The following is a 12,430-nucleotide window of genomic DNA, read 5'->3' as shown; positions in this document are numbered from 1 at the left end:
CGGAGCAGCAGGCAGGCCGACCTCACCCAAGCAAAGGCAAACCCGCACCCTTCTCGCCCCAGGCTCTTGGTCCGAGCCCACGGAGGGACAAACCCTCCCAGCCCGGGGTGGGGAGGTGACCCCGCTCCAGCCCAGGGAGCCTCAGCGTCCCCACCGAGCCGGGCCCCATCCCGGCCGCCCCCGACCCACCTCGCCCGGCTTCCGAACATGCTGCGCTTCCTCCGCGGAGCCGGCGGGAACCACCCGAGCAGCGCCACGTGCGGATCTCCCGCCACCACGTGCGCGTCTCCCGCCGGCGCGACACTTTCATACATCAGGGGCCAATCAGGGCAGGGCGCGCCGCCAGGCCCCGCCCCGTTGCGGGCAGGGCGAGGGAGGCGGCCCCTCCCGGCCGTGAGTCCTGGGTCGAGGGTTCGAGACCCGGGGGCGGCCGCGGGCACGCGTGGGGCTGACCCGCATGGCCAGGCGGGGGGCACGGCCCCCTCCGTGTTTGGAGACACCCCCCTCGGCCCTCTCTGTCCCCGCTGGTGGTGCTGGGGACCGCAGCCAGCTCCCAGCAGCTGTCCCAGGCACAGGGGGAGCAGTGGAGCACCCCGAGGGAGTGCAGCATCTGCAGCAGGGAGGGGTGATCCCTCTGGGTTCTCTGGGGGCAACCCTGAAAGCCCCCCACTGTAGACACCCGTCCTTAGAGCCAGACATGGGGCAGCGACTGACTCCAGGGCTATAATGACACCCCCCCCAGGGTTGGGGGCACGGGGTGCAGGGCACTGCCGGGAGAGGGGGGCGAGGGCACCCAGCACAAGCCCAGGCTACAGAGCCTCCGGTTGATATTAAATTGTCTTTATTACACAGATACAGAGTTAAGAACAGACATAACCTGAATCATAAAGTTTACATCTTTCACAGGTCAAACATACAGTACACTTAGAGAAAGCGGGAAACAGCAAGGGGGGGGGACAGCATGCCGAAGGAAAGTCCTACCACGTCATCTCTCTGGGCTGGCCCCCAAAACCCACGCAGCGGGGCAGGGCAGGCTGCCGCCGTGCCCACCCGGCCCTGGCGGGGGGCTCTGGTTTCCAGCCCCTCGGGGACACCCCATGCCCCAGCATCCCCGTCCCCAGGGCTGGCAGGGTAATGCGGGCAGGGCTCAGCCCCACGCAGGACCAGGGAACGCGTGCTGCCCACGCAGCTGTGAGCGAGGGGGCACGGTGGCATGACACCTCCCTCCCGGGGCCGCGGTGTTCGGTGGCGTCAGGGGAACCCCCGGGGCTGCCACCGCAGCAGGGACACCCCAGCACGGTGCCTGGGACCTGGGAACAAGGTGGCATCTTGTCCCTGACCTCAAACCCACTGGGATCCAGGGGTGCACCCCGAGAAGAAGAGGGGACCCTGGCAGACCCTGGAGGAGGAGGGTGAGGGGGGTTGTGGGGAGCTCCGGCAGTGATGGAGCAAAGCCCAGGCAGGTGTGGGACCCCCGCTCCGGGGTGCCCAGCCTTGCCGGGACGCAGCACTTTGGTTTCAGTTGGGATTTTGGGTTGGGAAGGTGTGGAAGGAGCTGGAGACACCTCACCCACTGGGACTGGGGCCCCGGTGCCACGCTCGGCGCCGGAGAGACGTGTCTCTCCTGCCACCCCCTCCAGCCTGGTGCCACAGCCAGCACCCAGCGCCCAGCACCCAGCACCCAGTGCCCCAGGCTCTGCCCCTTGCAGGGACCGGGACCCCAGGCAGGCTGTCCCCACGCCACCAACACCATCCCCCAGCCCCAGCCGCGACAGCGGGGAGGAAACCCAAGAAGGGGAGCTGTGGGTGGCCACGGGGAGCTGATCTGGCAGAGGACTGTGCCCGGCCACCCCAGCACCCCACATCCCAGAGCTGCCCCACAGCCACCGGGGCGCCCCTACCCCCCGGCCAGGCTGTGCCGGCGCCACACGGCTCACCCGCCTGCTGTCCCCCAGGTGCCACGAAGCCGCCAAAGGACACGGCTTGGGCACAGCACGGGGGACGCATCCCCTCACCCCCCGCATGCCCCAACACCGTTTTGGAGCAAAACCCCGTGGAAGTGCCCACGGGCAGTGCCTCCCCAGCTGCCACGGCCCCCTCCGCACCCGCGTCACGCCAGCCCTGCGGCCGCACCGCCGCCACCATCCTCCCCGCATCACTAATTTTTGGGAAATATTACACTTTAAAGCTGTCATTCTGGTTTGGACATCTGCTAGCGCCACACCGCCCGTCCCCTCCCTCCCTCGGCTTTTGGTTTCAATGCAAGGTTCCGTAGGGTATTTTTATTATTATTAAAAAAAAAAGAAGAAGAAAATAATAATAAAATAAAAAAAGCAAAACAGAAGGGAGTGGAAACGAGAGCAGACTCTGTGGAAATGCTCTCATCCGCGGTTTCCCGGCGAGGCGGAGGTAGAGAGGCAGAGCCCCGGGGCGGAGCAGGGCCAGGGACACGCGGGGACACGCAGGGACACGCAGGGCGGGAAGGGCAGGGACGGGATGGACACCCGGGAGAGCAGGCGGCCCCACAGCAGGTGCATCTGCAATACTCTTATATATTACCTCTTCTCAGGAAACGTAAGAAAAATAGACAATATTACATATGTCACAACATAAATAAAGTGAACAGTCACGTGAGGGGCACACGGCAAAGCTCCCGGCCTCGGGGTGCACAGAAACCCCCCCAAAGGGGATGCACCGCAGCCTTGGGGTGCAGAGACCCCCCCAAAGGGGATGCACCGAGGCCTCGGGGTGCACAAAGCTGCAGCAAGGCTGGGTGCCGGTGGCACGGGGCCGCTAACGTCGCCTCGCGGGTGCCCCATGCACCAAGCTCTGCTGCGGCACGGCACGGCACGGCACGGCCGTCGCAGGAGGCAGCTGCGAAGGCAGCGCCAGCAGCCGGGCCCCTGGGTGACTGGTAACACAACCGACCCGGCCCCAAGCCCTTCCCTCCTCTTCCTCCCCTACAGAAAACACACAGGATGGTTTTTGCAAATGCGGAAAAAACTACAGCTCCTATCGAGCACACGACTTCTGTTCGCCTCCGGCCAGCCTCGCTCCCCCACGCCACAGCCTGCAGCGGGTTCTCATCGTCTTTTATTTGGCAAATGTCTCTTATTATTATCACTATCATTATTATTATTATTTTTTGGACCTCTGCAAAACACTATTTACATTCACATTAGCGTACAGCACTCCTGCCCCGCCACGGGGCTTCCCTCCTCTCGGAGCCGGGGGACTTTCCGTATTGCACTCCCGTCCTCTGCGCTTTGTACAATGATGCGAGAAACGCAAAATAATCAACATCGTCCTTGGCTGCCTCCTCGGCCAGGAAGGAGGTGGCGCTCGCTTTCCTTTCCTTTTTCCTCTTAAAAATCCTTGCAAAATAAATCTGACGCGGGGTGTGGGAGCAGCCCGGCAGCGAGGGGCTGGGGGGGTCCGGCCGCAGGCGGCCGCCGACGGCTTCGAGAAGGGAGAAAACCAAAATCTGTCTTTTAATCTCTTTTTTTTTTTTTAAATTATTATTTTATTCTCTTTTTCCAGGGCGGCGGCGGGCAGAGGTAGAGATGTGCCGGCTCCGGCTGCGCCCGCCCGGGCGGTTCTCAGCCACCATCTCCCCCTCCCGCACCTCGGGGGCTTGCTTGTTAAAAAAAACCACCTTTTTTTTTTTTTTTTTTTTTTTTCTTTATTTTAATAGAAACTCTTTAAAGCCCCGGGGGCGTGTCCGTCCATCCTTGCGGGGAAGGGAAGGAAGCGACAACAGAACGAAACGAACTTTGGCAGTGGAGAGACGTTTGGATCTTCCTTGGTTTTGGATTTCCTTTGGAGCAGAGGTGAGTCTGGTCTGTTCTTGGCTAGCTAGCAAGGTAGTTACAGGTGAGCGTCCGTCACGCGGCTTGACTTGGCGTCGTCTGGTTTTTGGATTTTCTTTTTTTTTTTCTTTTTTTTTTTTTTCCTTTTTTACAATTTCTTATTTAAAGCCAAAGAGTCCGACGTTTTCTTTTTTATTTTCTTTTTTTTTTTACAAAAAAAAAAAAAAAAAAAAAAAAGGAAAAAAAGGAAGAGAGAGACGAAGAAAAGAAGTTTCTTTCCTCCTGCGAACGAGCCCCTCGGCAGCGCCGATGGGGGCCAGGGCCGGGCCGGCCTCTCCCCACGTCACTGCGTGGTGAGGCTGCAGCCAAATCCCTCATCCGGAAAGAAAAAAAAAGGACAAAAAAAACCAAAAAAAAAAACCCAACAAAAAAGTGAACCACAATCCCCCAACCGATAGAAAACCAACCAAAAAAAGCCAAAACAAAGACCGAAGAGAGAACAGAGAAGATCGGTATTTGCCTTAACTCCACTTAAAGCCCAGTTTGAGGATCCGTGAGGATTATTTGTGAGAGCTAGAGAGGTCGTTTCGGAGGTCACACGAGTCAGGTAGCTGAGGAAATTGCATCGAGTGCAGTCCGTGCCTTTCGGAGAGCGGCGGCGGCGGCGGCGGCGGCGGCGGCCCGAGGGCGGCTCAGCGGGACGCGCTCTCCAGCGGGGCCGGGGTGGCCGGCGTGCCGGCGCGGGAGGCGGCCGCCGAGCCCGTCTCGCTGGGGCTGCTGGCGATGGTGGCCACCCCGTCGGGCTGCCCCGGACCCGGCGGCAGCCCCACGCCGGCGGCGGGGGCGGTGGGGGCCGGCAGCCCTTGCAGAGTCTGCCCGCAGACGTGGTGGTGCTTCTCCCAATCCTTGTGCTGGCAGAAGGAGCCGCAGTAGCGGGCGGTGTTGCAGCCGCTGCAGGTCTCGCTCGCTTTGCGCCCGCAGTTCCAGCAGCTCTGCGGGGATGCAAAGCCAAACCTCAGCCCCAGACTGCACACCCCCATCCTGGACCGTGCACCAGCATCCTGAACCATGCACTCCTATCCTGGACCATGCACTCCCATCCCAGACTGTGCTCCCCCATTCTGGACTGTGCAACCCCATCCTGGACTGTGCACATCGTCCCTGACCATGCACCCCCATCCCAGACCATGCACCCCCATCCTGGACCATGCACATCATCCCAGACCATGCACCCGCATCCCAGACCATGCACCAGCATCCTGGACCATGCACATCATCCCAGACCATGCACCCGCATCCCAGACCATGCACCAGCATCCTGGACCATGCACATCATCCCAGACCATGCACCCCCATCCCAGACCATGCACCAGCATCCTGGACCATGCACATCATCCCAGACCATGCACCCGCATCCTGGACCATGCACCCCCATCCCAGACCATGCACCCGCATCCAAGACCATGCACCAGCATCCTGGACCATGCACATCATCCCAGACCACGCACCCCCATCCTGGACCATGCACCCCCTCCACAGCTCGGTGCAAGAAATCCCTCTTCTTCCATCCCACGGTGTCGCCACAGCCACCCCCGGTGCCCACGCTTGATGCACAGACGCTGCAAGCTTGATTGCAAAAGGAGTCAGCCCCAAATGCCTGTGCCGCCATCAACCCTGTCCCCCCCTCCTCGCCCCCACCAGCCCCCACCTCGCTCGAGTCCTCCTGCTGATTGATGACGGTCAGGGCATCCTCCGAAGCCTGGCGCTTGGCCTCGGCCAGGGCTCTCTCCATCTTGGCTCGCTCTGTGGTGATCAGTTCGTGGGCTTTCCGCTCAGCATCCGACACGGCCTTCTGCAGCTCGGACATGGCCTGACGCTTCACCTCGTTCACAGCTTCTTCTGGAAGGAAGGCGGCCAAGTGTGGCAGGGGGTGTGCCGGCACCCCAGCCCCGGCCCTGCGCATCCCCCTCTGCGGCAGCACCATGGGAGCACCCACCTCGCGCCACAAACCCACCCCGACCCCCTCCAGCCCCGCTGGCACCCCGACGCAGTGCTCGGGATAGGGCAGAGACCCCGCGAGCTCGGCACACCGATGGGTGCCGGTGCCCACCCTGCACTCACCAGCCTTCCTCCAGATCTCCTCCGGCATGTACCCGGAGAGCAGCCGCGGCGCAAACTCCCGGTGAGCGTCTGCAAAGGAGAGGGGGGCGACGCCGTTAGGAGATGCCGTCCTCTTCCATCCCACCCGCCGGCAGCACCGGACCCCCGGGGAAACAGCACGGGCACCCTGGAGAGGGGCGCAGCCCCCCCGAACGCACCCCGCGGCCCCGGGGGTCAATACCTAACTGGGGCGCCTCGGAGGCGGAGGAGCTGTTGTGGGGGCGGGCGGAGGGGGGGCTGCCTTTCTTCATGTCCTCGGCGTCGCTGTAGCGCCGGATCCAGTGGTTGAGCTCCTCGCGGTCGGCCTCCTGGCACCGCCGCAGCACCGTCAGCGACCGGCGCGTCTTCTCCACCATGTCCATGATGCAGTTCAGCAGCTGCGGGGGGAACAACGTCAGGACTGGGGTGGGGGGCTCTGCTGCAAGGAGCTGGGGGGCCGCGGTGGCTGGCGCTGGGCGGGGATTTGGGCTATGCTGGGCTGTGCCGGGGCTGGTGTGCCACTCTGACTGCAGGGAGCGGAGGGTGCTCGGCAAAAAAGCCTTGCGGGGGGACATGGTGGGGATGGAGGGAAAAGCTGGCGGGGGGGCTAAGCACGCCCGCCAGCCCCGCAGAATGGCCGGGGGGGGGGGGGCTTTACATACGTTGTTGAGGTGTTTCCACTCCTCCGCCCACTCCCGGTCGGTGAGCCGGTGGTCGATCACCTCCTCCTGCCGCGTCCCGTGCACCGCTGCAAGGCAAGCGTGGGGCCGGGGTCAGCCCCCTGCAGCACCCCTCTCCCTGGGAGGAGTCGGGGGGCTCTCCAGCCCCGGCACACGGGGATGCCAGCACTCACCGGCGGGCCGCTGGCGCTCGCGGAGCTCCCGGGGGTCGGGGTGTCGGTAGGCGTCGCGGTAGTGGTGCGCCATGGCCATGTCCTCCAGGCGGTAGTGCTGGGGCAGGGGGGGGCCGGCAGGGGGGTGCCCCAGCCCGTTGGGTGGGTGGCTCAGCCCGTTGCTGGGGCTGTAGCGTTGCGCCGGGCTCATGGTGCACGGCCGCTTGCTGAGGTGCTCGGGGTGCAGAGGGTCTCGGTCCAAACCGTTCTCTTTGGTCCTGGGTGGAGGAGGGGAGGTCGGTCCCCACCGGGCACCAGCACCCACTGCCCCAGGGTGGGTGGCAGGGATGTGTCCCCCAAAAAATACCCCCCGTGCCATCCCTGGCTCGCACCTGTCTGGCGTCCTCCTCTTGCCGCTCTCGCCCACCTCCAGGAGCAGCTCAGAGGAGTCGATGGGAGAGGAGGCGTTGGCGTCCAGCAGCAGCTGCTCGTGCTGGGCCAGGTACTGGGCCGGGGTCTGCTTGGCCATGCGGGCGCAGTGCAGCAGCTCCCGCTGCAGCAGCGGCAGGTTGGCCTGTGAGGGGGGCGAGAGTCCAGTCCACGGCCCTGCAGACCCCTCCCCAGCCCAGCACCCAGCTGCTCAGACTCCCCCTGCAGAGCGTGCCCAAGCGCAGCCCCCCTTCCCAGTGCATCATGCCTTTGCCCCCAGCCCGCCTTGGGCAGGAGGTGCCAGGCAGGCAGCAGCCTTCCCTTTGGGGTCCCGCTCACCATCCCCAGGGGGACCTCCTTGGGACCCCACTCACTGCAGTGTGCCTGGGCCAGCTGGGCTGCCGGGGGGGGACGACACAGATGTCACCCCGCAGGGTCTGGCCACATGCTGGCACGTGCACAGCTCCAACCGAGCCCTTCTGCAGCCTGGCAGGGGTTGCAGAGCATCGTCCCCCGGCCAGGTCGGCCACCTCTGCCACCCTGTCGCTGCAGTGCTTGCCCTGGGGACCCGAACCCCCAGCCCAGGGGAGCCCCCAGCCCATCTGGCACCCATGGGGCACGAGGGCCAGCTGTAAACTCCCCACCCACTGTGTCCCCCGCGGCACTGCAGCCCCTATGAGCATGCAGAGCAGCAAGAATTAAGCAGCAGAGACCCCTCTCTGCCCGGCGCTCTGGCTGCCAGCTCTGGTTTTCTCTTTAGGCAGCTGATCCGCAGCCAAACCCCCATCTGTCGGACACGTTAGCACCCGAGCCGGAGATCTGCGCTGCGGCGAGCGGGGACGGACCCTCCCCTTCCCCGGCCGGCGGGGGAACAACCCCACAAAAACAAGCAAACCCCCGAGTCTGGGAAGCACGCCGAGCCCGGCTGGTTGCAGTTAGGATAATGAGAAACATCTGGAGCCCACGGTGGGAACAGCTGGGAGCGGGGTGCCAGGGCGGCCGGCGGAGCCGCTGCGCACTTGGCAGCAGGACAGCGGGGACGATTCCCAGCCCGCCCCGAGCCGCAGGGCCACCAGCACCCACCGGGACCCCACAAACCGCCGCAGGGGATACACCGTCCCCCTGCTCCCGCAGACCCCAAGCTCCCCTGCAAACCCTGGGCAGGAGGGCAAGGGGGCTCTGCCGTCCGCCCCGGCTCAGCCCAGCCGTGTTTCGGCTCTGCCTTCCCTTGCCAGGAGCAAATCGCTCCGGCAGCTTCGCAGGCAGATTCCTGCGGCAAGCGTGGACCTCGGCTCCAGGGGCCTGGGGAGGCAGAGGTGGAAAAGGGTTGGTTTTTTTGCACTTTTTCATTACTCCTCTGCTAACGAGGGACAGGCGACGCCAGGCTTGAACATCTGCCGGCAGCACCGGTGCTGCCAGGCGTGCCAACAGTCGGCGAATCCCTTCGGAGCAGGGTGACAGTGCAGAGTCAGCACGAAATTAAAAGGCAAATAAAAAAAAGGGGATTTTTAATGAATTGCAAATGGTTACCAGCTGGGCCAAACCCCTCGCTTTATTGCAAACAGCCCCGGCCTTGTGTGACTCCACACGTGCGAGGGGCTGGGCGTGTAGGAGGGGGACACGCGTGCCCGGGGGGACACGGGCACCCCCGACCCCAAAGCCATCCCCCCTGAATCCCACTTTGTCGGCGATGCCAACGCTAACCCTGACGTCCCCGCAGTGCCCGGGCTGGGCAACCCACCTTGAGGAAGGGGATGACGAAGGGTCGCAGCGGGAAGTTGGTGGCCTCCTGGAGCTTGGCATGAAACTCCTCGATGGTGAGCGTGGAGTTCTGCGGGGAGAGCCCGGGCTCAGCACCGCCAGCCACAGCCCCCCGCCCACCCTGCACCCCCCTGGGGGGATGCTTTGCTGTTTCTCCCCTGTCTCTGCTCCTCTGCCAGGTCTGCCATGCTCAAGGGAAAATCATGCTCAAGGGAAAACCATGCTCAAGGCTTTGCTGGGGACCCAACCCTGCACCGCGCCCACCCAGGGTGCTGTGCAGATCCTGGGAGATGCTGGAAAAACAGCCCACATTTTTCCAGGATTTAGGTCAATCCAGCACCAACAGGACCCTCTCTTTTTTTCCCAATTAGGAGCATCTCCATCCCAAAAAGGAAAACCCAGGATCCACAGATGGGGCATCACCCCACCAAGCCCTGGGGCCGACTCCGTGCCCGGCAGACGTACCACGAGCCCCAGGACGAGGGTGCGCACCCGCTCCCCGATCTCGGGGGAGATGTCGTTGCCGAACTGCTGGAGCGTGGTGAGGAAGCGCTTGAGCTTGGAGAGCTGCCGGGCACCGCAGGCTGGCGGGAGCTGGTGGGTGGAGAGGGAGGCGGTGGAGGAGGTGGCCGGCCCGTTGCTGAACCCGTTGGGGGTGGATGGGGCCCCATTGATGGCGGTTGGCGAGTGGCTGCTCCCGTTCATCACTGCGAGGAGAGAAGGGCCGGGAGCTCAGAGTGGGCGGCCATACCTGGGCACCGCAGGGACAAGGCTGGGGTGGGGGGACCGAGATTCCCGCTGGGTACTGCGGGGCCAGCACCCCCCGGCAGCCTGCGGGATGCTGCTGCATCCCTGGGGCCACATCCTGGGCTGGTTCCTGGCACTGCAGGAGGCAGATGCAGGCTGTGGGGAGCGATGGGGTGCAATGCCCCAGTACACCGAGGGCCTGATCCTGCTCCTCAACATTCAAGCCAAGAGAAGGAGCTCCATCCTGCCTCTCTGGGAGCTGCTCAGCACCCCCCAGGGAGAAGTCACGAGCCATCTTCCACGGAGCCCAGCCTGGCTTCCAGCACGTCAGCGCCTCTGGCCCTGCTGCCCAGATAGGGAGGACAGGAGCTCCCCGGAGCACCCTGCAGCAGGGGACATCTGGGGGTGCCAACAGGCAGCGTGGCGGGTTCCTCACTCCTGCGCCAACCCTCTGCAGAGACCACACGAGTACAGGGACCTTTCCACGGCCGACACGGGCGACGGCACGCATCATCCCGGCTCCCGACCACGCGCTGCTCCGCGACACCCCGGCATGCACCGCGCCTCTCCCCACAGCGTACCGGGCACCCGGCTCCTGGGATCACACTAACCTTGCAGTGCCTGCACCACCCTGCCTGCTTTGGCGGGCTCCTGCTCGTTCTCCGGCCGGGCAGTATCATCCGCCCGCTAAAGAGGTGCCGAAAATAACCCGGCGGCCACAACTGCTTTTATTCCCGCGACAGGTGCGTTACTAAGTTAGACGTCGCACATGTCCCTTCGGCCGGGCCGGGGTTCGCATCCCCGTGACCCACCAGGGCAGGGCGAGGGGCTGGCGTGGGGGAGCGCACCCTGCCCAAGCCCCCTGCTGTGGCACCGTGCCCCCCACGGGACCCTGCGCCTCCCTGGGGGCTGCGGCTGCGGCTCGGGTCTCTCATGAGAGCGGATGTTTCATTTTACTTACAAAGACAGACCATCGACCATTTCAAGCAACCATGAAAACGGCCGCGAGGCAGAAACGTCGGAGGGCCAGCGTCTCGATCTGCAAGCAAAATAAAACACGCTATGATGAGAGAGCAGAGGGGGCAGCTCTCGGCTGGAGGGTTCCCTGCAGGCAACGCTCCTTGACAGCGGGCACGGCGGGGACATGCGTGCTGCGGGCGAAGCCGCCCGGACCCAGGTGTGCCAGGGATGGAGCCGGGTCCCTGCATCCCAACACAGCTGGAGGGAGGGCTCGGGGAGATGCTCGGCTGCCTAACACGGCCCCCGCATCTCGGGACCACCCCGCACAGCTCCAGCGCAATGCGAGGTTTGCAACATATCCCTGAGACCAAGAACAACGAAAACACCGTCGCGCTCCGTGCCGAGCCACGGCACAGAGGCTGCCTGCACCCCCGGCTCTGCGTCCCGCACCAAGCCGAACCCAGGATGCCACATCTGCTGCAGGGCTCGGATTAAAAAGCAAAACCCCACAGAGTGCAGCCAAGCGCAAGCGGATTTCTAATTAGAGAGCATCTGGCCGGGAGGGCGGCGGGGCCATGGCAGGGCGCAGCGGCAGTCGGGGGGCTGCAGCACAGGGTGTCATTTTAGGGGTGTTTTCTTCCCCACGGGGGTTTCTAAGCAAGAAGCAGCTATGAGGAAAACCCCTGTGCACGCACATGCCTGGGACACATCTTGGAGCAGCCGGAGTAACCCCCACTATGGCCACGGCAGCTTCTGCTGGGGGGACCAGCCTCGGCCCCGACCCGCTCGGATCCTGACACGTGTCTGCGTTGCCTGGCCACATGCCGGGACGGTGACACCGGCACAGCAACCGATCCCCAGTGCAAGCCCTGCAGGCGTGCAACAATCCCACCAGTGCAACCAGCGCGTCGGGGCTCCCCCAGTTCAACAACGCTACAGCAACTGAGGACTCGGACCTCGAGTCCCCACCAAGTCCCCCTGATGCCACCGTGCTGCGTCCTGGGCAGGGCAAGGACACCCCTGCCACTGCGGCTGGCCGTGATGCTCCCCTGCCACTGCCGGGTGCCACACGCAGATGGTCAGGTCCCCACATGCCCGGGACCCCCAACGGGGCCATCTCTGACCCACGGGGACTCCCCCAGCCCGCAGCATCCTCCACATGCAGGCGAGAGTGCCCGGGGGCACGTGCTGCTCTGTGCCACCGCTCAGTGACCGTGCAGCAGGACACCAGGACGTCCCTGTCCCCAAGCACCTCACAGGGCACTGCTGGCGAAGGGCAGTGCCGCGGTGCTCCCCGCAGGCCTGTGCATGTCCTGGGGCTCGGGGCACGCAGCCCAAAGCTCTCCTCCAGTGCAAGGATGGGTAATGCCACCCCATGGCATGGCCAGCACTGTGCAGGAGCCTGAGGACGCTGCTGGTCCCGGGTGCAGCGTGTGACCCGGAGGCGAAGGGAGCCAGGCAGCCTCCCTGCCTGGCATCCCGGCCCCGTTCCCGCCGGCAGCCCGGTACTCACTGGTGTTTGGCGTGAAGGAGGGGTGGCGCGTGGCTCCCTGCGTGACGGCCGGTGGCGGCGGAGGCATGCTGGGTGGCGTGGACCTGGACTGCGTCTTCACGTCCGCCGGCGAGTCGGGCATGGTGGCGGCCCGCGTCTCCACGTTATCTGCAGGGAGAGGGCACAGGGCAGTGAGCGGGGTGCACTTCTCCTCCGAACAGGGGTTGGGTTGGGGGCAGAGGGGACCCTCGGGGACCTTGG

At 64.3% G+C, this 12,430-nt stretch overlaps 1 protein-coding gene across 5 annotated transcripts in view; it reads right to left on the bottom strand.

The window, feature by feature from the left end:
- Nucleotides 1-2,277: 2,277 nt before the first annotated feature.
- Nucleotides 2,278-12,430, bottom strand: part of CBFA2T3 (CBFA2/RUNX1 partner transcriptional co-repressor 3) — a 30,662-nt gene continuing 20,509 nt past the window's right edge. For 3 of the 5 annotated variants that reach the window (XM_075101162.1, XM_075101161.1, XM_075101158.1), the window contains exons 2-12: nucleotides 12,191-12,337; nucleotides 10,679-10,756; nucleotides 9,436-9,677; nucleotides 8,951-9,040; nucleotides 7,173-7,354; nucleotides 6,802-7,058; nucleotides 6,611-6,696; nucleotides 6,151-6,346; nucleotides 5,931-5,999; nucleotides 5,518-5,708; nucleotides 2,278-4,801 (exon numbers count right to left, since the gene is read on the bottom strand). In XM_075101162.1, coding sequence (XP_074957263.1) covers nucleotides 4,502-4,801; nucleotides 5,518-5,708; nucleotides 5,931-5,999; nucleotides 6,151-6,346; nucleotides 6,611-6,696; nucleotides 6,802-7,058; nucleotides 7,173-7,354; nucleotides 8,951-9,040; nucleotides 9,436-9,677; nucleotides 10,679-10,756; nucleotides 12,191-12,311 — 1,812 coding nt within the window. In that variant the 5' untranslated portion in view covers nucleotides 12,312-12,337 and the 3' untranslated portion in view covers nucleotides 2,278-4,501. The remainder of the gene's footprint in view (nucleotides 4,802-5,517; nucleotides 5,709-5,930; nucleotides 6,000-6,150; nucleotides 6,347-6,610; nucleotides 6,697-6,801; nucleotides 7,059-7,172; nucleotides 7,355-8,950; nucleotides 9,041-9,435; nucleotides 9,678-10,678; nucleotides 10,757-12,190; nucleotides 12,338-12,430) is intronic. The other 2 variants (XM_075101159.1, XM_075101160.1) reach the window with 2 other exon arrangements.

Source organism: Phalacrocorax aristotelis, chromosome 8 (genome assembly GCF_949628215.1).
Source record: "Phalacrocorax aristotelis chromosome 8, bGulAri2.1, whole genome shotgun sequence".
Lineage (NCBI taxonomy): Eukaryota > Metazoa > Chordata > Aves > Suliformes > Phalacrocoracidae > Phalacrocorax > Phalacrocorax aristotelis.
Note: the sequence above shows the minus strand (reverse complement) of the source record. Positions and strands in the feature narration are given on the sequence as shown.